Source organism: Gallinula chloropus, assembly GCF_964237585.1.
Source record: "Gallinula chloropus genome assembly, chromosome: 2".
Classification (NCBI taxonomy): Eukaryota; Metazoa; Chordata; class Aves; order Gruiformes; family Rallidae; genus Gallinula; species Gallinula chloropus.
The window spans coordinates 17,876,866-17,900,498 of record NC_140086.1 but is presented as its reverse complement, the minus strand read 5'-3'; the positions used below and the strand labels follow the sequence as shown (position 1 = coordinate 17,900,498).

Sequence of the window (23,633 nt, the reverse complement as noted above, 5' to 3'; positions counted from 1 at the left end):
CTTCTGCTGCAGCACAGGGTCCCTCAACAGCAGACCGTCCTCAACAAAATTCTCCAGCATGCACTTCCATGAAGTGCAGTCACTCAGGACCAGACTGCTCCAGTATGGATATGCCCTGGGTTCACAAGCTCTGCCAGCATACCTGCTCCAGCATGTGTTCCTCTCTCCACAGGACCACAGACACTTCTAGAAGCTTACTCCAACACCAACTTCCCCTGGGGGTCACAGACTCCTTCAGGTGTCTCCACCCTCTCCAGCATGAGGTCCTCCACCAGCTGCAGGTGGAATCTCTGATCCACCATCACCCTTCATGGGCTGCAGAGGGACCTGCACAGGCTGCAGGGGAATCTCTGCCTCAGTACATAGAGCACCTCGTCCCCCTTCTTGACTGACCTTAATGTCTGTGGAGTTGTTCCTGTCACATATACTCCTCTCCAGCTTCAGTTGCACAGTTTTTTTTTTTCATCTAATCTTAACTATGTTATCACTGTTGCTGATGGGCTCAGCCTGAGCCAGCAGAAGGTCTGTCTTGGAGCCAGCTGGAATTAGTTGTATCAGAGATGGGAAACTTCTAGCAGTTTCTCTCATAAACCACCCCTGTAGTTCCCCTTCTCCCAAAACACTGCCACACAGACCCAATGAAAGGTTTTGCATCTAGATGCAATTTGATAAATATTTTGAATTAAGGTAAATGTGCAGTTGTCAAAGAGCAACATTTTTTCACTACGTCAACTATATGTATCACACTGATGCTCTCAGTTGCTGTTAAAATCTGTAAGCCATGCAGCAGGCTGGGCCAGAGAAAAGGAGGAGGAAATAGTAGCGATATAACAAAATTATATGTTTTCATCCCTACTAATACCTTGATCTGGCTCTCTACATAGACTTGTGAGTGCTAAAGCCAGCAAAGAGGGATGAAGAAAGGAACACGAGGCTGAGGACCAGACCAAGTCTCTAACACTTCAAAAGCAATAATGGCATTTAATGCTAAAATACAGTGTTCTCACCACTGCTTTGTTCAATTCCTCTGCTTACTCTCTAGTTCTGGTTTAATCTCACCAAGTTGATGGCTGCCCCTCTGAAAATTTCTCTACTACCATACTTATTTGTCTTGGTCCATTGGTCAAAATTGAAATGTGTTGCCTATCAATACCAGTGACAAACTCCTGTGCTATAAGAATCTTCTGTCTCCTTTTCACCTTCCAAGAATTTCTTCTTTTTTTTTCTCCAATTAATTCCTTTATTTTGCAAAAATTTCCTGGGTTTATTAAATACAATTGTATAGTGTATTTTAAATGGTATTCTCTGAACATTAAGAAAAAATAATATATTTAATTGATACAGAAGGCTTTAGAAAAATACCTGTTTAAGTGACTGCAGAGTCTTGGAAAATGTGGAGATACAAGCAGTCTATTTCATTAGACATCAACTGTATGTGAAGTTAGAATGTAACAGTAGCGGAATTGTGGATAGAAGTAGAAAATATTTCCATATTAAGATACTTCCTGCTCGGAATAACACATTCTTCTTGCCTGCAATAAGAGCTCTTGTGACAAGTACAGGAATGAGCAATGCTACACTGTAATTAAAGATGACATAGCGTGGTGGGTTTTTTTTTTAAACAGTTCTTGTCTATAAACACCTTATTCTTGTCATCTGTCTACTTACTAATAAACTAGTAAACTGGAGAGACAGGGTGATGAGGGGAGTAAGCACAGGCTTTCATTTTCTACATCACTGATTCAGACCGAGACAAACGCTCATGTTGAGAAGCCACAGTTTAGCAGCATTTTCTTAGCCTGTGGTTTCAAATCGTTTCCCAGATGATGCATATCTTCATCACAAAATCATTTCTACAACTGCCACTAAGTGCATCAGTGTTGATGATCTCTCTAGAGAGACTGGGAATTGAATGCTAAAGTGGCAATGATACCTAGTCTTAAAAGAACTAAGAACAGGTATTCCTAAGAGGCAAACTGACAGAGAGTAAGGGAAAAGCAATGTAAATTCAAAATCAGTTTAAAAAAAAAAACAACTTTGTGATTCTAATGGTTTAATTTCTTCTTTAATCATGCAATAAATATATTAGGAAGTCTTCTATTTTTTATATGGAAGCAGTAGCATCTCTCCGTGATAATATGGTCTGTTCACTTTCACTATATTCACTTCAGATGCTGTTTTATAGCCGGGAAACCGCAGAATGCAAGATGAAAACCAAACAAAAAGAAGGTATAAGAATTCTGCACCGATTTGAGCTGATATTTTTATGAACCGTTTTTATGATTCATTGCCATTATTTTCAGAATTCTTTTTTTTAATTTCCTAAATATAATGAACTGATGATTTTAAAGTATGTAAACTTCTAGGGGGTTAGATCAAATATTTATCAAGAATTCATTACAATTTTTTCTTGGGATAAACACCTTTATTTAAAAGAAATGGCTTAGGTTTGCAGTTTTAAAGCATTCCCAATATATAGCTGCATTTAAAAAAAATTTAGAATTATGGTAATATTTTGGGACAACTTTTTCAAATTACATCTATAGTATGAATCTTACATAAGCAGCTTAGCTAATAATCTTTTATCTGTAGCATGCAACTTTTTATGGACCATGGGATTGTAGTGGCCTGCTGCCAACCATCTAACACATGAATGTTGGTTTTGTTTTTTTTTTTCTTGTGCTGTTCAGGTGGGGATTTATCAACAGAAATGCAGAATCACTAGAGAATCTCTACTCCAACCAGAAGACTAATATTTTCTCATAAATACTGTTGCTTTCAATTATTTTTTTCCCCATTTTTTAAAGCATTTGACTAACCATCTAGTTCATGGCATTATTATCCATGCATTCTCAAAGCTGTCTAAGCTTAGTGAGGTATGACTTCATTGGCTATTGAGCACTTGTCTGCTAAGAATTGATCATAAAAGCAGTATCTTCCAAAATGACCTTCTAACAAATTTTACTGTGTTTTAAAAGGCAGAGGATTCCCGTGCTGAGTAAGCAGTTACTCCTCTCTTTCTGTTAAAATGAAATTGTCATTGCAATCACAGTGGTTTCTGCTTTGAGTAGCAAGCTTGGGTGGTTGTTGTTTTTTTTTAGGGGTGGAGGGGCGGAGGGTGTGCAGTTGCAGGGGTGGTTTCTACCAGAAACTGCTAGATTTCCTCAGGTCTGAACTGAGCCAATACTAGACAGCTCCAAGACGGACTTGCTACTGGCCAAAATCAAGCCCATCAGTGCCTATGTGATAACAGAGTTAAGAAGGAAAAAAAAACCCCAAACAACAGGTTTTGCCATCAGAGAGATAAGGGAAAAGATGTGATAAACTTTGCAGGCACAAAAGTCAGAAGTAGTGGGAGGAGGTGTTTCAGGCACCAGAGCGGAGATTCCCCCGCAGCCCATTGAGAAGACCATGGTGAAGGAGCCTGTCCTCCTGAAGTCCATGGAAGATGATGGTGGAGCAAATATCAACCTGCAGCTGGTGGAGGACCCCATGCTGGAGCAGGTGTGTAAGGATTATCTGCCTCACAGTTCCACAAACAGGTTTCAGCAATGTCTAGCCCATCAGGCAACTCATAGGGAGTTGTAAAGCCACTCAGCCTTGGGTTGCCTTGAGGCCCATCTCAGCAGAGCAGCCCATGGGGAGATGTGTAGATAGCTCAGTCTGGAGTTGTCCTGCAAAAGGAGACTAAATGGGCAGGGCTGCATAATTCAACAAACTGAAACCTGGGTTGAGCCTTGTAATTCCTTCAACAAACAATATCCGCTGAGTCCCAATCAAGCCACTATTCAGCTGTCTAGCAAGATAAAGGCAAGCCACAGGGTCTCCATTTGGCCTTAATGGACCCAGACAATGCAAAGATATGCCACAGATATGGCCTAAGATAAGGGGGATCACTGCTAATGACAAAAATGGAAGGTGGCATTGTCCACTAAGACACCCATTTGGACTCAGTCTGAGATGGAGGAGCAGCTGTGGTTGTAATATTGAATCTTGTGAATTTCCTGTGGGCAGTAACAGTGAGTGAGGTGACTGTTGCGGACAGTAACACTGCGTTCCGTGACTGCTGTGTTGTCAGCAGTGTATTTTGTGAATCTCTTGTGGTTGTAGTAAGTGTAGTTGTACTTCTAAACAGCATAGTGCATTTCTCCATTGTATCCATGAAACCTGCAGTAGTGATGTATTGAATGCACGTGGTTCAAAAATACTTTTTAAAATGTAATTTTTTATTTTTAAAACCCTGTACTCGAGTGTTTTTCCATCACAAGGTGGAGATACCTGAAGGAGGCTGTGACTTTCTCCTGTGAGAGGGACCCCTTACTGGACCAGAGGAAGAGTGTGAGGAGTCCTCCCTCTGAGGAAGAAGAAGCAGCAGAGACAATGTATGATAAACTGACATCAACCCTCATTTCCCATCCCCCTTTGCCACTTGGGGGAACTAAGTAGAGAATTCAGGAGTGAAGTTGAGTCTGGGAAGAAGGGAGGGGTGGGGGAGGGTGTTTTAAGATTTGGTTTTATTTTTCATTGCTCTTCTTTGATTGGGTAACAATTCAGATGAATTTGGTTTTGCTCACTCTGTTTTGCCATAACAGCAATTGCTGAATGATCTCTCCCTGTCTCTACCAGGACCCATGAGCCTTTTATTACATCTTTTCTCCCTAGAGTGGCTTTGGAGGGTACCTGGCCTTCTGTCAGGCTCAACCCACCAGAACATCTAAATGGTTATAAAGGTATTGTTCTGGATAATGTCAGTGACTGACACAAGTGGATGCTTAATTTACAAACCTAAAAAAAAGTTCACCTATTCTCAAGCATTTTGTGTGTCACAAGTTATAGTGAGCTTAGTGGGAGCTACTGAATGTTCAACAGTATGAATATCTTGGTAGGGATCTAAGTGTCCAAAAATAGGAACTGTAATTTTAACTCACATAATATATGAAAAGCTAGGAAACTTTGAAAATCTGTTAAGATGACAAAATGAGTCTGTTCTTAGGTTACAGTTCTGTATTACTGAGATGCATCTTCTTATCATGAATAAACCTCTCCAACTGTAGGGTTTCCTATTGACTTTTGAAGACCTTCTATGATTGTATGCCAACCATACTGAACCCATTCCTGCAGATCTCTCCATTCTAATAGTATCGTAGAAAAGTTCTATCAAAGCTAACATAAACCAAAGAAAAATTCTAACAAATAAAATGGGGGTTGAACTACTTCAGACATGTAGTTCTAGAGGTATGTCACGTATAAGTATCCCCATTTTTTATAAATATTTCGAAGTCTGCTATTGTGTATTACTGCTTCAGAATTCCATTGAGCTGGAACTTAGGAAATGTATGAAGGAAGCGACTGCATATAAACATGGAGCTGCATTTAATCCAATACTTTAATGAGCAGCACATTAGTTCCTACAGAATTCTGTTTCAACTCTATTGGATTACAGTTATTGCTACTTGTCTAGACATAGGATCAAAATGTGAATCTTAAATTAGATTGCCTTAAGATTTGCTTTTGTCAGGGTATTGTACTTATCTTAATAATATGAGAGTCCAGTAGCTGAAGAATACAAGTTCACAAAGAAAACCTCAGAATCTCTTGGGAGATTTCTTTCAAGACTTGCAGTATATATTAATTTTTTTCATAAAAAATAGCATTGAAAATATAAGATAAAAACTGAAATAAGGCTGACATATAATTAAGATCTTGAATTAATCACTGTCATAGTTAAACTTCAATATGAGGCATGTATCAAAATGATAAATTACAGTACCACAGGTTAACAAATATGGCTTATTTAACAACATTATTCTGAAAGAAATAAATTAAAACATTGAAATAGAAAGTGGATTTTTTCCAGACTAAGGTAGTAAAATTTTTTCTTCCAATAATTAAATATTTCTTAAGGCAGAAGAAATGATAGGGTACTCATGGTTTTTCAACATTCAAATAATGACTTTTTTGCAGATGTTAAAACAAATGAATATATTTCCACTCATTTTTTCTGGCACAAAATTATGCATGGTTCTGTGGCTCTCTAATCAATAAAATTTATTTATTTTTAAGATTTATCTGAAGATGAAGTAGGACCCGATGAACCACCCGATCAAGGCAAAGAAGAACATGACCACAAGCAGACTTGCTTACTTCAAAAGGAAAACCTTTAAAAATAGTTTTGATAGGGGATAGGGACCTAACTACAGAGTAGAAGAGAAGAAAATTGAGCCCAGGATTAGAAGGAAGGCTGGGAAGTAAGTCATGAATTTGTTATGCTAGACTTTAAGATGCCACATTTGGATTTATCTGGGGAATTGTTAAGCAGAATCTCCTGGGAAGCAATTATGAGGAGAAAGGGCAGCCAGAGAGAAGGCTGTTTTTTTCCAAAACAGACAACCAACTATTTTAAGGATAAGTGAACTTTGGCAAAGTACTCATAAGGATAAGAATGGAGCTTCTTAATGAACCAAAATGCAAAGAAGTACAGAAGGAAAAAAAAAAAAAAAAAAGGAAGAAACGATAGACAACAAGAAAAGAGTATGAGAGTGTGTTGTTTGGTACATAGTGTGGTAGTTTTGCCCTGGCTGGAGGCCAGACACCCACCAAAGTCAGTCTATCACTCCACTTTTTAGTTGGACAGGGAAAAATATGTATTGAAAGGCTTAGGAGTCAAGATAAGGACAGGGAGAGATCATCCTGCAATCAACGACATGGGCAAAACAGACTCAACACAGAGTGAAGGAAAGAAAACTAATATATTACACTACACTACACACACAGTGAAACCAGAGCTGGATAATGAGAAGCGCGACCAGATCTTAAAGCACCTTCCTCCACCCCTCCATTCTTAGCAGACTTTAGTCATGATTTCACTCCCTTCTTCCCCCTGCACTGTGTCGCAGGGAGGGGCAGGGATGGGGATGAAGGGGGTTTGGGTCAGTTCCTTGCAAATTGGTTTCCTTCTTGGCCAGGGGGCATTCATCCCACACACCCCTCCCCCTCTGCACCATGGGGTCCCACCCACAGGAGACAGTCCTTCACAAACTTCTCCAACATGAGTCTTGTCCTATAAGGCTCTAGCTCTTCAACAGCTGCCCTGGCGTGGGTCACTGTTTTGGCTGGTAGTAATTATTCACAATGTCTCTCAGTCCTAGTCCTCCATAGGGTCACAAGCCTTGCCCCAGGGATCTCTCGAGGTCCCTTCCAACCCCTACAATTCTGTGATCTCTGTGTCTCTGTCTCTCTCCATGGGCTGCAAGTGCTGGTAGGGGCTTGCTCCAACGCGGGTCACAGCATTTCCTGTATGCCTCCTCCTGCTCCATCCAGCATGGAGCCTCTGCACGGGCTACAGGTGGGGTCTCAGCCTTTTCCATGGGCTGCGGGGGGACACCCGCTCTACCATGGGTTCCTCCACAGGCTGCAGGGGCATCATTCTCTCCAGCACCTGGGGCGCCTCCTCCCCTGCCCTCCCCAGCCTTGGTGTCTGCACAGCTTGTTACATCTTCTCACTCCCTTCTGCAGTGGCAAAATGCAGCTGCTTCCAGGTTTTTTTCTTCTATATGTGATTCACAGAGGCGCTGTGACCAACGCCGATTGGCTCAGCCCTGGTCAGCAGCAACTTTGGCCTTGAAACAGACAGTTTACTCTCTGGGGCCTGCAGAGAGCTTCCAGCTGCCATTTTCTGCAGGCCCCATTCTCTCCCATCACCCAGGTACGCAAAAAACTGCGACACATAAAAAGAGATTAATAAAGCCAAAGACCAAGGGGCACTTATACTAGTGAAGGATGTTTACGGGTTATAAAAACGGATCCTACAGGTATGCTAGCAAAAAGGACAGAGAAAATGCAGATACGCTGATGACTGGAGAAAACAACAGGAAAAAGGCCAAAGAACTCAGTGCCATTTCTGCATCATTCTTCACAAGAAGCAGCTTCTTGTATCAGTAGAATCAGGAAGGAGAGAGGCTGCTTGTTCTAGGTGTGCAGTACATGAAGGATTACGCAGAGAAGTTGAGTATTGTCACATTCTAGATTTATCCGATGGCACTGAAAGAGCTGTACCACCATGACTGAAAAGCTGTCTGTAATCCATGAAAAATGGCAATGAATTGTAGACCCTCACGACTAGACAGACTAGCAATACACTTGTCCTAATGAAAGGAAAAAGGACCACCACAGGCACTACAAACTAGTAACCTTTCCCTCAGATTCTGGAAGCAGCCTAAAGAGTACACTTTTGTAATCTGTTTTCCAACACCAGAAGGATGAACGTAATTTGAAGTAGTCAGCACAGATCATAGAATCATAGAATCATAGGGGTTGGAAGGGACCTCGAGAGATCATTGGGTCCAACCCCCTTGCCAAAGCAGGCTCCCTAGCTCATATTGCACAGATAGGTGTCCAGACGGGTCTTGAGTATCTCCAGAGATGAAGACTCCACCACCTCCCTGGGCAGCCTATTCCAGTGCTCTGTCGCCCTCACTGTGAAAAAGTTCTTCCACATGTTGGTGCAGAACTTCCTCTGCTCCAACTTGAAGCCATTGCCCCTTGTTCTGTCTCCACAGACCACTGAAAAGGGGCTGGCCATTTCCCCCTGCATCCCATACTTAAGATATTTATAAACATTAATAAGGTCCCTCCTTAGTCTTCTTTTCTCAAGGCTGAACAGTCCCAGCTCACTTAGCCTTTCCTCATAGGGGAGATGCTCCAGGCCCTTAATCATCTTTGTGGCCCTTATCATCCTTGTAGCCCTTCTCTGGACTCTCTCCAGGAGATCCCTGTCTTTTTTATACCAGGGAGCCCAGAACTGGGCACAATACTCCAGGTGGGGCCTGACCAGGGCAGAGTAGAGGGGGAGGATCACCTCCTTCGACCTGCTGGCCACACTCCTTCTGATGCACCCCAGGATCCCATTGTAACAAGAGGAAATTATTGATGAATCCAGATGATATTTAAGGATGTAATGATATTAAAATGATATTTAAGTGGCCACTGCCTTCAGCCGCTCCAGGGCCCAGAGGTTTCTCTTGTCTCGCCACAAGAGCCCAGCCTGGGGCACCTTGTGACCTGAGGGTGTCTGACTCAGATGAATGGACCTGGATGCTGCTTTCCTGTTTGCAGATTTCTAGCAGAACAAGTGCCACTGACTGGAAATGCCAGTGACTGGAAGTGTAAAACGGAGTTAAAAAGTCTTACTTCTAAGTGAAGCAGAGTGTTCAGTGGAATCAAAGAGATACTTTTCTTAAATCTTGATGTCTTTCGAGCTGAGTCTATTCCAGAAGTTATTCTTTAGCCAAACCCAAATTTGTGATTGCAGTATCAAAACTAAAAGGTTTGAAATGCAATAAAAATTAACCAGATTAAGTCCACAGGCTTGTTTTTCTTTACTCTCTCTGGATCTACACAGGACTGGTGGGACAATACAACAAAGTATTTCAAAATTGTAAGAACCAAGGCAACCTGGTTTTGATTTCATAAAGAGTGATCTCCTTCAGTGCTACAGCATTACAAGTACTTCTGATTTTAGGATTAGCATGGTATTCCTGAGGCAATGATGTATTGTAACACACAGGCTACACTGGATGAACTGTTAGAAAAAAAGAATTTTCTCAGACAATACTGGTGACACTGTAATTCAATCACTATTACAATTCATGATTTAAAAAACAAACAACCCAAAACAGGAAGATGTCACATGTCTATACATCTCCCTATGATACATGGAAAATAATATTGATTTATAGTTGTACCAGATAAAATATTTAAGGTACTTCAAAACTTTCAATAGAGTGATTGTCTTTTTTTTACTTTTTCTTCCTTGTCTGGACTGATGTTGACATATGGATGACATGATCATAAGCAGGATAATATTCTTCTATTGTTTATCACAGCATAAAGTTTTTGCGACTTTACTTCTCTCAGTGCAGTTACACTGAAAACACATCAATGCAAAAACGACCAAGCCTTATATTTTATAACTTGTATATTTATTTTTTTATCTTTATTTATGATATTTATTTATGATTTTATAACTCCTTTTCATTTAATAATTTAATTTTGATATATCACAAATTGTAACTTGCCCTTTGCCTTCCCTATAACAAGGGAGTTCACATCCGCCTGCCACAGTAATGACTCCATGATGAGTGGTACCATAAAGTCAAAGCATAATAAGCACCTTGTTTTCTATTTTCCTAAATATACAGCTGTTATTTCTGTATCAGTTACTGTGTATAGTAGACAGAGGTCTATCAGCAAGCGTTGTTGGGATGTTTTCAATCCACAGTTAGTGTTCCAAGAGCAGAATATGCTAGATAACTTTTTTACTTCTTAAGCAATATGTCAGATATATTCAGTGAAAAGAAACTCCAGCTCCTTTTTTTTTCCTGTTATCTGACAGATTAAGTGGAAGTAAAAATTCAGAATTTAGATTGCCTGCTGTTTAGTATGTTTCCTTGTTAGATTTAGTATGCTTAATTTTCCAAAGAGAAGGTTCCATGATGAATATATCTGTTTAGGTAATTTAAGCATTCCCTGTTCAAATTATTCTTTTCTTGGTGGACTTTTCTTTCAGAAACGCTAAATTCAATATAATTCCATTTTTATTAAAGGCTTGCTGAAAGCAGTCTTATGACAGAGAGCACCCATAGTATCTGTCAGGTAGGAACCCTGGTGACCACCTCGTAGTTTAAAGCCTGTGGCTTTTACAACTCCAACATGGCAAATACTTTCTGAGTGCACCTTTTGTAGAGATCACTCCAACACTGAGCAGTAATTCACTAGTACTCCTCTAAGTTTTTATATGAAGTCAGTATTGATGTTATTAGCTTAATAAAGCTAGTACTTCATGGACCTTATCTAAATCCAAGATTTAGATTATGAGTAGCCACATTTCTGAATTCTGATACGCAGAACTAAAAATAGATTATCCTATTTGTTCACATTCTCTAGCTTTATACCAAGTGCCAAACTATTTTTAGCATCCACATCCTTGCACATTTAAGTCCTACTAGTATTTCTGATCTACATGCTTCAAATAATTCTGTGCATCAGTTACAAATTTTTCTTAATATTGCTGAAAGAAACACATAATAGGTCCCTGGAAGTTGCTAGATGGAAATCCTATTCCATTAATAAACACCATCTGCTCCCTTTTTTCCTTCCTCCCTCTCCCATTATCCATAAAGAAGAAATCAATCTTGAAAATTTTAACATTGCTCTTGAATCCCTCTTAAAAGCATTTCAAGAGAATTGCTGAATTCCTATAACTACTCCAGTACAAACATGAAGACCATTTCATTATTTATGAAGTATCTAATAATGCAAGTTCATACTTCAACTTTAAAAAGATGCGTATCATTACAAAACAGATAAAATTATATGTCATAACACTATTACAGATAATTGTGATTCATCTCCAGGAGATATATTTTTTTTCCCCGTGATCAATAGGATAGTACAAACGTGGCTTCATATTTATTTTGAATCCAGATTGCAATATATTCTAGCAGTAAATTTGTTAGTGAAGTCAATGATTTTAACAGTTTCAGCTACCTGTTTAATAGCTGGAAAATAACCCAGTAACTAAAAAGGAAGCACTGTTCAAGCAGGACTAGGTTCACTAAGGCCCCGTGCTGTATTGGCCAAGCTGCTGTGGTGCTTTCTTTCTTAGCAGCTGTATTTCCCCTCCCATGCTCTCAATGAATAAAGCTGCTTATGTGTCTTAGGACAACAGGAAATGGAAATGTGTGTCAAATTCTTCTATTCTGAAACCAAAATTATCTTATCAATAATAATAAAAAAAAGACATAGAAACACTGTGCTTTGCCTTAATTTTGAAATAAGTATAGCATTTCTCCTCTGTACAGTAATACCCATACATGTTACACAGACCCTGAAAGCTACTAAAAAAAAAAAAAAAAGATGCCAGCAACCTCGCCAAAAAAAAAAAAACCCAGGCACAGAATCAGCAGGCTTGTAACTCCCACATTTCTCACTCCAGCCAGCAAAGCTGTATCGCTAGACAGTGATGAAATGATAAATTGCTGCTGGCAATTATTGTACCTCAAGTTTTTCTCTGAAAATCCATCCTTAATTTTCATTACAACTCACCACTTTCTGTTGTCACTGTAAGTGGAGTCTTTTTTCTTTTGAGTAATCTGTTTCAGATTTCTCTTGTGAAATCCTTTTTCTCCAGGGGTATCATGCAATATAAAGAGGTATATTTTTCAGATGTGTTCTTTCCCAAACAACAGAGAAGCTGAACACAAAGACGTATGTGCTTAGCAGTACCAAAGCTAACCCAAATATGTTTGACATTGAAGGGAAAAAAGAAAGGTGAAAAGGAGAGGAAAAGGATGATACAGACAGGTTTGTGATATTGACGGTAGTCCAGAGTGGATATTTCTGTGGTCTACTGTGTTCTCTGTTTCACTGGATGCAATTATGCTTATATATACAATGGCCCAACATAGTTCTATTGATGATATAATTTACACCTTTTCATTCATTTTTAGTCTCAGTAGACCAGAAAATTAGTATGTTACTCTATAATATAGTTAAGAAGGGCCACAGTAGATTCACATTTGCCAAAGATTCATTCAGGTACTCTGAAGTTTATTGTCAACTTTCAGGTCAGCTACAAACAGGTGAAGTACAATGGAGGGGAGGGGTCAGAGAAACAGATGGTGGTGGGCTTTCTTTGGTTGGTTTTCTGGGGTTTGTTTTGGTTTGGGTTTTCTGAGTGTTTTGGAGGGACTTTTTTTATGGATAGTGAACAGTAATGCATCCCATATAAACATCTGTCTATGTCCTCTATTTCCAAACATTTCAAAGGAAAGTATTTTAAATTATCAGTGATTATGTATGTTCTTGCTCTTTCAAATCACACCTGGATCTAATCCCTTCAGATATATCTCTCTACTGCATATCCTGCCCTCTCATGCTATCTCTATCATGTTGCTTTATTGCAATGATAGGTTGCTAATCATTTCTATCTTAGGTTTCAAATTACAAATCCATAATGAAGCACTTAAGTATGTGGTCTGATATTTAGGAGTACTAAGTATGCACATGTTTCATCAGGAAGCTAAAAAGGAGCTACTGGGCAATCAAATTTTTTTTTGGAAATTGGATACTAGGTAGAACCAGATCTGACAATGTTGATTGCAGGGTTATACACATTCACAGAGAGCACAAGAACAGAAACGGAGATTGCCGTGATGTGATTATAATTTAAATACATCTATTCTCTCATGTCAAGGAATGATGCATAAAATGAATGTAACGTAATGACTTTTCATTTCTTTGCTAGCTGGGTATAAAGGCAGGTAGGAAGTCAAAAAAGCAGGAATTGAAAGAAAAATTCTGTTACTGAAGGGAAGCTGTCTTAATGCAGCTCTTACAAAGAAATCTGGCTGTGGAAAGGAAAACTCCAGTGAACTAAAACTGTGATCTAACCCAACTTCTTTCAGTATTCCTGGCTTCACAAAAACACAGCCTCAGATTCAAAAAAGATGAGTAACAAATTCAAAGTAACAAGTTTATGTTTGCTTCTAAACTGCTGAATTCTGTGGTTGAAGGTAAAATTTACCCAGCCATGCCAGAGATTTAGGAGCTTGTTTTCTAATAACCAGCATGTTATTTTAGCCTAGAAAGGAACTATGTGAGAAATTAGTCATATGTGCAAACTTTATTGGTGATCTTGTGTTTTACATTTAAACTTTATCATAAATGAAATGCATAGGATACCATCTGTTAACAGTAGCAGTGCAAAACCTTTTGGAAAACAATGCATGAGGGCAGCATCTGATACTATATATAGTGAATTTGAATATACCAATTTATGGCACCAAATCAATGATAAAAAAGGTTACATATTTTCCTAACATTCATGAGAAGTGTATACTATATTTTGCCTGGTTGAAGATCCATAGGAATTGGGTAGTCCATTTCTATATAGCATTTTTTAAATAATGCTGATGCTGAATGAAGTTAATGAACATTTGAAAAATTAACCAACCACAGACTATCTATAATCTATCAAAAAACAATTATTACACTTAGTTTGAATTAACAGACTATGAAGTAGCTATAATCCAGGCAAAACCAGTTACACATAGCTTGAATTTCTATTTTGGAAATTACCTAATTACCTCTTGCTTATGTACAAGCCAGGAAAGAAGAGTGTGTTCAATGACCTCATTTATTTTCTATACTAATTTGAGGAACCAGAAATGCCAGAAAATTATTTTACATTTTTAATTTCATATGTGGGCATAAGTATATATAGGAGGGAATTTCAATATGAAGTAGCATTTTGGTATTCACATGTTCACAGTCTGAGGGTCCTGGAATTGATTAATAAAAGTGGGTGGATTATATATTCCAACCCTTCAAACATGACTCCAGTGAGCTTGATCATAAATGAGATTCGTCCTGGATCATGCATAAAATACCACGAACTATGGACTTCAGGAATACATGTGCCAGCTCATTTATTCCAATATCTGTCTGAAAACTGTAGGCAATTGTGAAAACTGCAATAGGGAAGTAGCTTTAGGTCCATTCAGAGAACTGAGTCGGTGCTTCTGCTATGCAAAACTATGAGAAGGAATCTGTCCAGAAAACTTGCAGATACAAATTCAACTATTTAATGAAATTCAAGAGTAATTGAAGAGTAATGTCTTGAATAAGCACACCTTAGAAGGACCAGAAAGATTATGGGTTTTGTAATGGAAAGAATTTGGCATTATTAAAGTAAAGGTTACAAAACATTTGTGTCTGGGTTCAACTGTAGATGGTAGAGTTTTAAATGTTTAGATTTCAGATGAGAGTCTATGCCTCTGAATGATTGCCTGAAAAGCAAACTTGCATAAGTTTATAAATGTATATTGGTATATATTTTTGTGGGAGATTTAATTTTATTATGTACAGAGAACCAAGGAAAAAAAGCAGAATCTTTTGTTAAAAATGTCTTACCTTCATAGTAAACTTTAAACCCATGAGCACTGACTGCAAAGTCACTTGTCAAGCGCAGTGAAAATACTGATTTTGTACTTGTCACGGGTGGAGGAAGATGAAATCCTGTTAACCTGAGAAACAAAAAAGCACAGGTCATGGTTAATTGTCTGAAAAAGAAAACTGTGTGTGAAAGGTTGGTGTTCAAACTACATTTCATCATGGAAAGGGCAACTGAAAATATTATATAGTTTATATTACTTGAGAAAATTATTTTGATATGATAGTTTAAGGAAAGAAAATACAAAATTTTAGCAGCTTTCATGGCCATTGAAACAGGTAACGTGGTAGAGGTGATAGCAAGATATAGAAACAGAACTTTAAAGATCCAGATTATTAGATGACTAAAAAACAGCCCCAACAAGCCACTAGCTAACTTACACCATTTAGGGTTATGTTCAAAAATCTATTGTATTATATATTTTCAGCAGACTTCTGTTAAAATTTGTAGCGGATGAATTTTCTGCAGCAATATGATGAAAGGGCATCATGTTCACTTTAATCAGGAAATGTAATAAATACAATATTCTGTGTACTTCAGCATAAAATAATATATTTCTGCTTTTAACTCAAACAGGAAATCCAAAGAACATCATTGTGAAATCATACATCCATAAAGAAAGATCTCTCACAAGCAATTACAAGGTTTATAGGTTTTTGTTGTGTTTTGGTGTGTGGGGGTTTTTGTTGTTGTTCTGTTGGCTGGCTAGGGTTTTTTATTTATTTATTTTGTTTTATTAAGACCATTATGTTTGAGACACAGATGAAAAGACAATTTTCATGTGAACATAGGACTGCTGATATGTTCTCCTTATAGTCAACTCTACACATTCTTCTAATTTGACAGACACATCGTAACACTCTATTCTAGCAGAATAACTTTATCATGGTTCATACTAGACTAACAAAACCCATAGTATTTACCTACCAAAAGTACATATAGAAAAAGTTGAATGATTTAGCCTTGTATACTCACTGGTGAAATCTAGACATGCCTTTGGAGCCCAGTTAGCCATTTGTGACAAATTGTATAGCAGATTAGGATGATTTATGTTATTAATTGTTAACATTAAATTGTTTCCACAAGTTTGTTGTTAAGACTTGAGACTATGAATTTGGAATTACAGAAAAAAAGTAGAAGGGACCTGTGGAGGTCATTCTGCCCAAACTCCTGCTCAAAATAAGTTTAACATGTGAGTTAATACAGCTTTCTCAAGATTTACCTTTCCCCTTTCCATTACTAAAATAAATTCACCATTTCTTTTATATATATATACACACAAATTCATTATTGTGTTTTTACTGTTGTATATGAAATAAAAAAATAGTATAAATGTACACAAACAACCTCTAAATCTCTTCATATTTTGTTAAACACCCACTGTAAAACAGCTCTGTATCAAATAAGATTCACAAAGATATCTGCTTTTGTAATTCATCTTTATAGGATTCCAGATCACCTAATTCATAGGTTGGTATTGTGGACACTTAAAAAAAAATGTGGTCACTTAAAAAAAGATTCTGATCTTTTTTACTGGAAGAAAAGGTATATATTTTTAATTTTGCTTGATACAAGTTCTGTAAACACCGATGTTGTTTAATGTTGCTTTAATACATTTCCTGCTGTTTATACTGAAATTCAGCATTGTTATAAAATGAACTAAATACATTATGCCTTGTTGAGAAGGCCAGAATTCCAGCATTTGAAAGGTCATTTGAAAGAAAAATATTTCTTGAAACATTATCATAATTTCATTTATTTTAATGTTTTATTTATTTGTAATGTAAGATACCTTTTGATGAGTTCTATATAGTGTACTAGTAATTTATCATGAGACCCATATGCTGTAGGAAGCATTAAAACTTTTATATTGTTCTCTGATGATTATCTGCTTGGTGTTCTTAACAGACACGTTAAATTAATGCGTGTTATATTTTTGTTTATTCTTAAGCAATCTTTGGGGAAAACAACCAAACAAAAAAACCCAATGGCAACAACAAAATATATCACCACTAAAATCCACAAAACAAACCTAAAACCACAATACCATGCTTTTTTTCCCCACAAATTATTCATTACCCTATGTCCTTATTGAAACCATTGTTAAAGACATTTCAATAACTAATGTATACTATTGGCTACAATCAGGACAGGTATGAAAGTCAAATAATATAATATTTCTCACAGCATCATGACCAGAAATTTGAAAAACACAAATATAAGTAGAAATTACATTAAAAGTGGTGTGTGTACACATATATTTATATGTGTAGCAGGTCATCAGTGTGTGTATCTAGAAACTTACTTTTTCTTTTGTCATTAGCATCTTCATGAACAATGTAATTAAAACAAGACTAGATTAAAGAACTTATTTTAATTAAAAAAAAAGATGGAGACTTAACAGATATTTAGGATTTAGGAAATAACTTTATTTTATGATGAGAATACATTTTGTTCTAACAATAGAAGAAATTAATAAAATCCTTATCTTATCTAAATGTGCACACAAATAATTCTTTAACAAGTCAATATTAGTGAAATTTTCTCATTAGCTTGTTCATAAACCAATAAATACATTAATTCATTGGTATCACCACTTGAAAGTAAACAGACCTAACATAAAAGCAAGCCAATACTCTGAATAAAACTTTAATGTCCAGAAAACAGCAGATCTAGCTGGTATCTACTTTGCTACTCAATTATTTGAGGAAATTGTGGCTATAGATACATATCCAGCAGAGAAGAAACACACGTTTATTTAATTTTACATGTGGGACATATGCATAGCTTTGATGTGTGTGGGATTTTTAAAATAAACACCTTTGTTTAATGCAAGCATTACACCTCCTCATGCAAAACAGACTACTATTAGAGTTGTCTGATACCATTTAGCTTTCAGAGGTGTGCATTTTATCACCATAATTTACACAGAAAGGCTCAGCTTGTTTATTTAATTTGTTTTGTACACTTGCAAAATTAATTTGAATTTTTAGGAAGTAAAAATATATCACTTGGTTAAATACTATAAATTTTGAAAAGGGAATAGAATGTAATTTCCTCAGACATTTGAAGTAACCTAATACTTGAGTATTATTCATTTGGTACTAAAGTACATTGATGTCAGAGTTTAAGTCTCATTTGTGTGTAAAACTCTACAAAAAGTCAAAAATTTTAGCTAGAATGAAACAAAGCAACTACATAATAACTGCAAGAGAGACATGTCAGAACTTTATGGTGTCTTCCAACCCAAATTATTCTCAGTTTCTGAGAAAATGCCTGTCAGATAATTTATGTACATTGGTCTGATTGTCACTTAATAAGACCAGTCTCAACTAAAAAGCTAGTTTAAGGCAGTACCCCGGTGAATGTGAAACTTTAGGTGGGACACATGCAAAACAAGCAGTCATCTCCTTAAGCTGGTATCATCTGCATTTTAAACACATTTAAAATTCAAATTCCCTGTAGTATCTGAGGGTTTTTTTTTATCTACAGCAATTTTCTGTCTTACATTCCATTTGCATATTTCATTCCATTTACATCAAAATTTTCAAACTTAAAATACTTAATGGAATGATTCAGGTGTGTCTATTGCTGTTTCAGACACTGTGAGGTATTTTAGACATCAGCACACAACTGGTAAATATGACCTTGGACCAACACGAGACCCCCATCTTAGGTACGTCAATGATCTCTTTATAGTCTACCATTTTGACAGAAAAAAGTCTGCAGCAAAACTGTTGAATTTGCATTCACCCAGTCCTTATCCTCATCCTCTTTCCTTTTTTAGTTTTGGAATTGGCTCATTTAGTGTTCCCTGAAATACATAAAGAGATCTCCTTCATACCTTCACTGACAATATTCTCCACAAATAAAGACAAACTTTATGAAGACAGTAGAACTGTTATTCCATATTTAGCTGCTTTCAGGAAATAAATAAAAAAAAAAAGTTATATATTCAAAGCACAGGAAATATATTTCTAATTACAACTTTTGCTTTTCTAACATTAATATAGCTTTTATTTTTCTTCCACTGGAAATTGTGATCTCAGTGATCATCTTCAGAGAATATTATTCTCTAAAATCCGTAGTACATGAACAATTGAGGCTGCATAACCAGTGGATTTATACAGTTAAACTAAATACAACCCTCCTACCAGTTATGTTATTTTCTGTTATGTCCAGTAACTTATTAAAATTATTAATGCAGAAAGCATTTGTTATTTGCTGTTATGTCCAGTAACTTGTTAACATTATTCATGCAGAAAGCATTTTATACTTACCAAATAAACACAACTTAAACTTAGTAAGGTACTCCTGGTGTTTAGTCCTGTTGGACTATATGCTGATGAATTCACTACTAGCTGGTGGAGTTCTGTTTGTGTATTCATATACACTTCTATTGATTTTCTAAGTAGCATATGATTAGATTTAACATCTGACTAGCCTGATGTTACACTGATTCAATAACAAATTTAGTAAAATTGGGTCTTTTGTCTGCCAAATTCTTGTTTAACATTTTCCCACTAGTTCTGATTATGGGGGAAAAAAAAAAAAAAGGGAAAATAAAGTCATAGATGCCCTCAGTAGAAGGGATTGCTTATTTGCATTTTGTAAAATAAAAGCATGTTCTTCTCACCCAATTTGCTACTGCATTTGTTGTGATCAGTATCTGGTTGACTAAAAAAAATGTTTCTTTGCTATTTTTTCTAGGCACAGTTTTATTTTTGTCTTCTCACCCTCTTCAAATGTTTGTTTCTGAGAACCCTATCCCATTACTTCTATGTGTCATGACATTTTCTTTTTTTTAAATATTGAAATATCAAATATAAGAATACTTAATAAAGTATGAATTTTAAATGTTCAGCATATACAATTTGGCAACCTAGATTACAACTGCCATGTTAAGATTACATATTTTCTATCAGTGTATTTCTGGTTGCCCTCTTTCATGACTATGTGTAATCTAGCATCTGTTTCCCTTTCAGCTTGTTTTGTGGTCTTTTTTTCATTTTTCTTTTCTATAACTTCATGTGTAGCATCTCTGATTTCTGAACAGCAAACTAACCACCTACAAGCAGAGAATTCCAAAAGCACTGAAAACTAGTGAACTAGCAGTCAGTCACAAAAGGTAGTCAACAGAAAAATCTAGGAAAGGCAAGGTAATGTGCTTTTAAAAATTAACATATGCATTTCACTACCAAGAGCTTTGGTGACATCTCTGACAGTCAGTACATTATTTAAACATCAATGGTGTTTTTATGTTTATGAAGCAGTTAAATTAAATTACTTTAAAAAATAAAGTTATCTACCACTGTTATCTACATATATATTTGCTTTTGAATAAGATCATACTCCTTTAATGTTAATGAGAATGTACAAGCCCAATGCTTCTCCTCTTTCAATAAAATTAAATTCCACACACAAAGTCATATAGGTCATTCAGTCTGAAGAATCTGTTATGCTATTGGATTTCTATATCAAATACCACATCCTAGTGCTTGAGATTCAGCTGTAATCATTTTAGCATCTCTAACTATCTCATTCTAGTTGAGGGGAAGGGGGAACAAAGGAAAGTTCAGAGGACAATACTAAGTAAGTGTAGAGGTGGCCAAAGGAGAAACACAATATCTAAAAAGTCAACCTACAAGACTGTTGATGAAAGATAAATTTTACTGTAGAACTCCTCAAACAAATGAAAGAAATTTATTCTTTACCAGCACTGTAGTAAAAATAAACTGATTCCCTTGAAGATCTAGAAACCTTTCTTTATTGTACAGATATTACATTTGCACAGCCTACTTAGCTTATAATAGCCATTTGAGGTAGGTTTTCACTTTTTTAAATATTTATTTCTTGTTCAGATAGAATAACAAAAATGAAGTTTCATACTGAAAAAAGATACTATTTTAGTATAAGTACACCAGAAAATTTGTGAGAAAATACCTACTATTTGCATTGCACATATGAGTTTAAATTTCTGAAGATATGAGAGTCCTGTATCTAATCTGATGGATTACATAAGCAATATTTCTACTATTTTATATTTCTGACTGCTCTAGTAACTGTCACAGCAAAACTCATTTGCCTTTAGCCGTGGCCTTTTATCAGATCCATATTCAGTGCACCCACCTCTGCCTTTCTGAATTTGGAGCAGAATAGATCACATCCAAACAGCAAATTCCAAGAATGCCATTGGCTAAAAAGTTGAAGAGCAGTAGTAGGATCAAATATGGTCCAAAAGAATTCTGTTAAACTGGATTACCAGTCGCTCATGACGGCAAATCACTACTCACACTTATTAAAGAATTTTGGAGGGGAAAATTACTCATACTTTGCATTTCTGACTTCTTGCAGATATGCTATAACTATTTTTCCAGCATTATATTAGAAAGTAAAATAGTCCAGAATAATTAAAATTGTAATAAGATTCCTTTTTAATCCTTCCTACTTCAAACTTTTTCCATTGACCAACTCTGTATTTTCCTATAGTGCTCAAATAATCCATATCACACTCTTTTTGCTAGTGTTCTGTTATACTTTATTAGAAAAATAATTATTTTAATTTAAAGGAAAGTTATTAAATCTTTCATAAAAATAGAAATAATTCTATGAAATGTAAAAGTGGCAAATTAAAACTGATAAGATGAAGTTCAATTACCTTGTTGAACTAGTTCATTTATTAATCCAAGAGTTTAGAAGGATTCAGAAAGGGATTAGACTTGTAAATAATAAGTAAATTCAGAGTTTACCGGTCTATCTCTGAAGAAATTGTTAGAGGACAACTATGCTAGAGCACATATCCCCACTGTTGTCTGTGGAGGGCCCCACACAATAGTATATATATATATATATGCCCTGAAGTAATTGCAGCCCATTGAGGACCCATATTGGAGCAGTCCGTGCAGAACCCAGGCTGGAGCATGGAAATGTGTGAGGAGAAAGGAGCATCAGATAGGAGCTATTATGGACCAATCACAACCCCACATTCCCTATATCCCATCTGCTGCTCAGAGAGGGAGGAGGGTAGAAGAGATGGAGTGAAGTTGAGCCTGGGAATAAAATATTAGGGAATGGGAAAGGTGGTTTACATTTTGTCTCTGTTACCATCTTTTTAGTTGGTAATTAATTAAATTACTTTTCTCCAAGTTGAGTCTGTTTTGCTTGTGAAAGTAATTGGTAAGCGATCTCCCAGTCTTTATCTTGACCCAGGAGTTTTTTCATCTTTTTTTTTTTTTTGCTGTCCAGTTGTCAAAGGGGAGCGATGGCATGGTTGGGTGGGTATCTGGAAGCCAGCCAAGGTCAAGCCACCACAACTTCTAATGTTTTTTTCTTACACACTAGTTCAGAACAAACATGTTTGAAATCTCAGAAGTGTGCTGGAAAGGGAAAACACTTTCCTACTGAGTAATGGACAATTAGGTCTGAATCTAATTAGTGTTTAAGGGTTTAGAAGTGCATGTGGGCATGCAAATGTCCATGTTGAGATGTTATTAAAGGTTTTAAATTGCAGCTGAGACTATTGTAAGCTTGATCTGCAAGTGTCCTGGTACAATTCAACTGATCTGTGGTCTTCTAATTTTCCTTCCAAGGAGAAAGTTATTTACCCATTGAATTAGGAAGAAAGTGAGGAATGTAGAGGCTTCTTTAAAAGAATTCTGATTTAAATATGAATAGAAGTAACTCCTACATTTTTATATGTCTATTTAATCAGTTTTAAAAGAAGTAAATAGATTTTTTCTTATTAGCCTATAAAACAAATTAAATAAGATTGAGCAGAAGTGGATGACTGGATTCAAGTTTTACTATCACTGAAAATGTTAATAAAAATATCTTAGTCTTTATTCAACAATTCGTGAACAAATCAACATATGATTTATGAACTAATTTATTTTTGTCAAATTATAATTTTTCCCTGTCAAAACGCACAACTGCTCAGGCAATCTATTATTTTAAAATAATGATCATAGGTCAAGGCTGAACATTTTTAATTGAACAGCTGCTTTGAACTAAACAATAAATTACTCATCAGGTTGTGGCATGATCATTATATTCTTTACAAAGCATGTTTCTAAAAACTGCCACCATCCATTATCAGTGTGAAACTTTTATTATACAACTCTCCGCTTTTTTATAGAATCAGAAATGAAGCAGACTTTATAAATAATTATCTTCCCTACAACAGTCAATTTATTTTAATACACAAAAGATAGCCAGAACAACTCAAACAGCAAAGAAGAAGAACCAAATATCTCACTAGCATACAAACAGTCTTTAAAAGTCTCTAGGGTGAGAATTTGCTGCATCTTGGATTGAAAAGCTGATGAGAACAAAACATACAAAAACAATCACTTTTAGAGCACTCAAAAACATTCTAGGTCCTTAACTAACAGGAATTTAAAAAATAATGAAGCAAGCAGTATGTATTTTTAGCCTCTTAACAGCTAGAACATTATGACAACATAGTTAATTCTCCTCATCTTAAAGATGGGTAAAGATGTACAGCATATTTTAGCAGATCTTGGAGCTTTCCAGACACCAAACAAGGGGAGCCTGCTCTTTCCAATTTTCCCACAGTTCTGACACTGACTTCACACTGGTTCTACTGATTTGCTCTCTCCTC

General features: G+C 36.3%; 1 protein-coding gene across 3 annotated transcripts in view; it reads right to left on the bottom strand.

Annotated features, from left to right (window-relative positions):
- Nucleotides 1–23,633, bottom strand: part of CSMD3 (CUB and Sushi multiple domains 3) — a gene marked incomplete at its 5' end in the record, with an annotated part of 624,550 nt that overhangs the window by 510,211 nt on the left and 90,706 nt on the right. For all 3 annotated transcript variants that reach the window (XM_084280272.1, XM_084280273.1, XM_084280274.1), the window contains one exon: nucleotides 14,974–15,086. In XM_084280272.1, coding sequence (XP_084136398.1) covers nucleotides 14,974–15,086 — 113 coding nt within the window. The remainder of the gene's footprint in view (nucleotides 1–14,973; nucleotides 15,087–23,633) is intronic.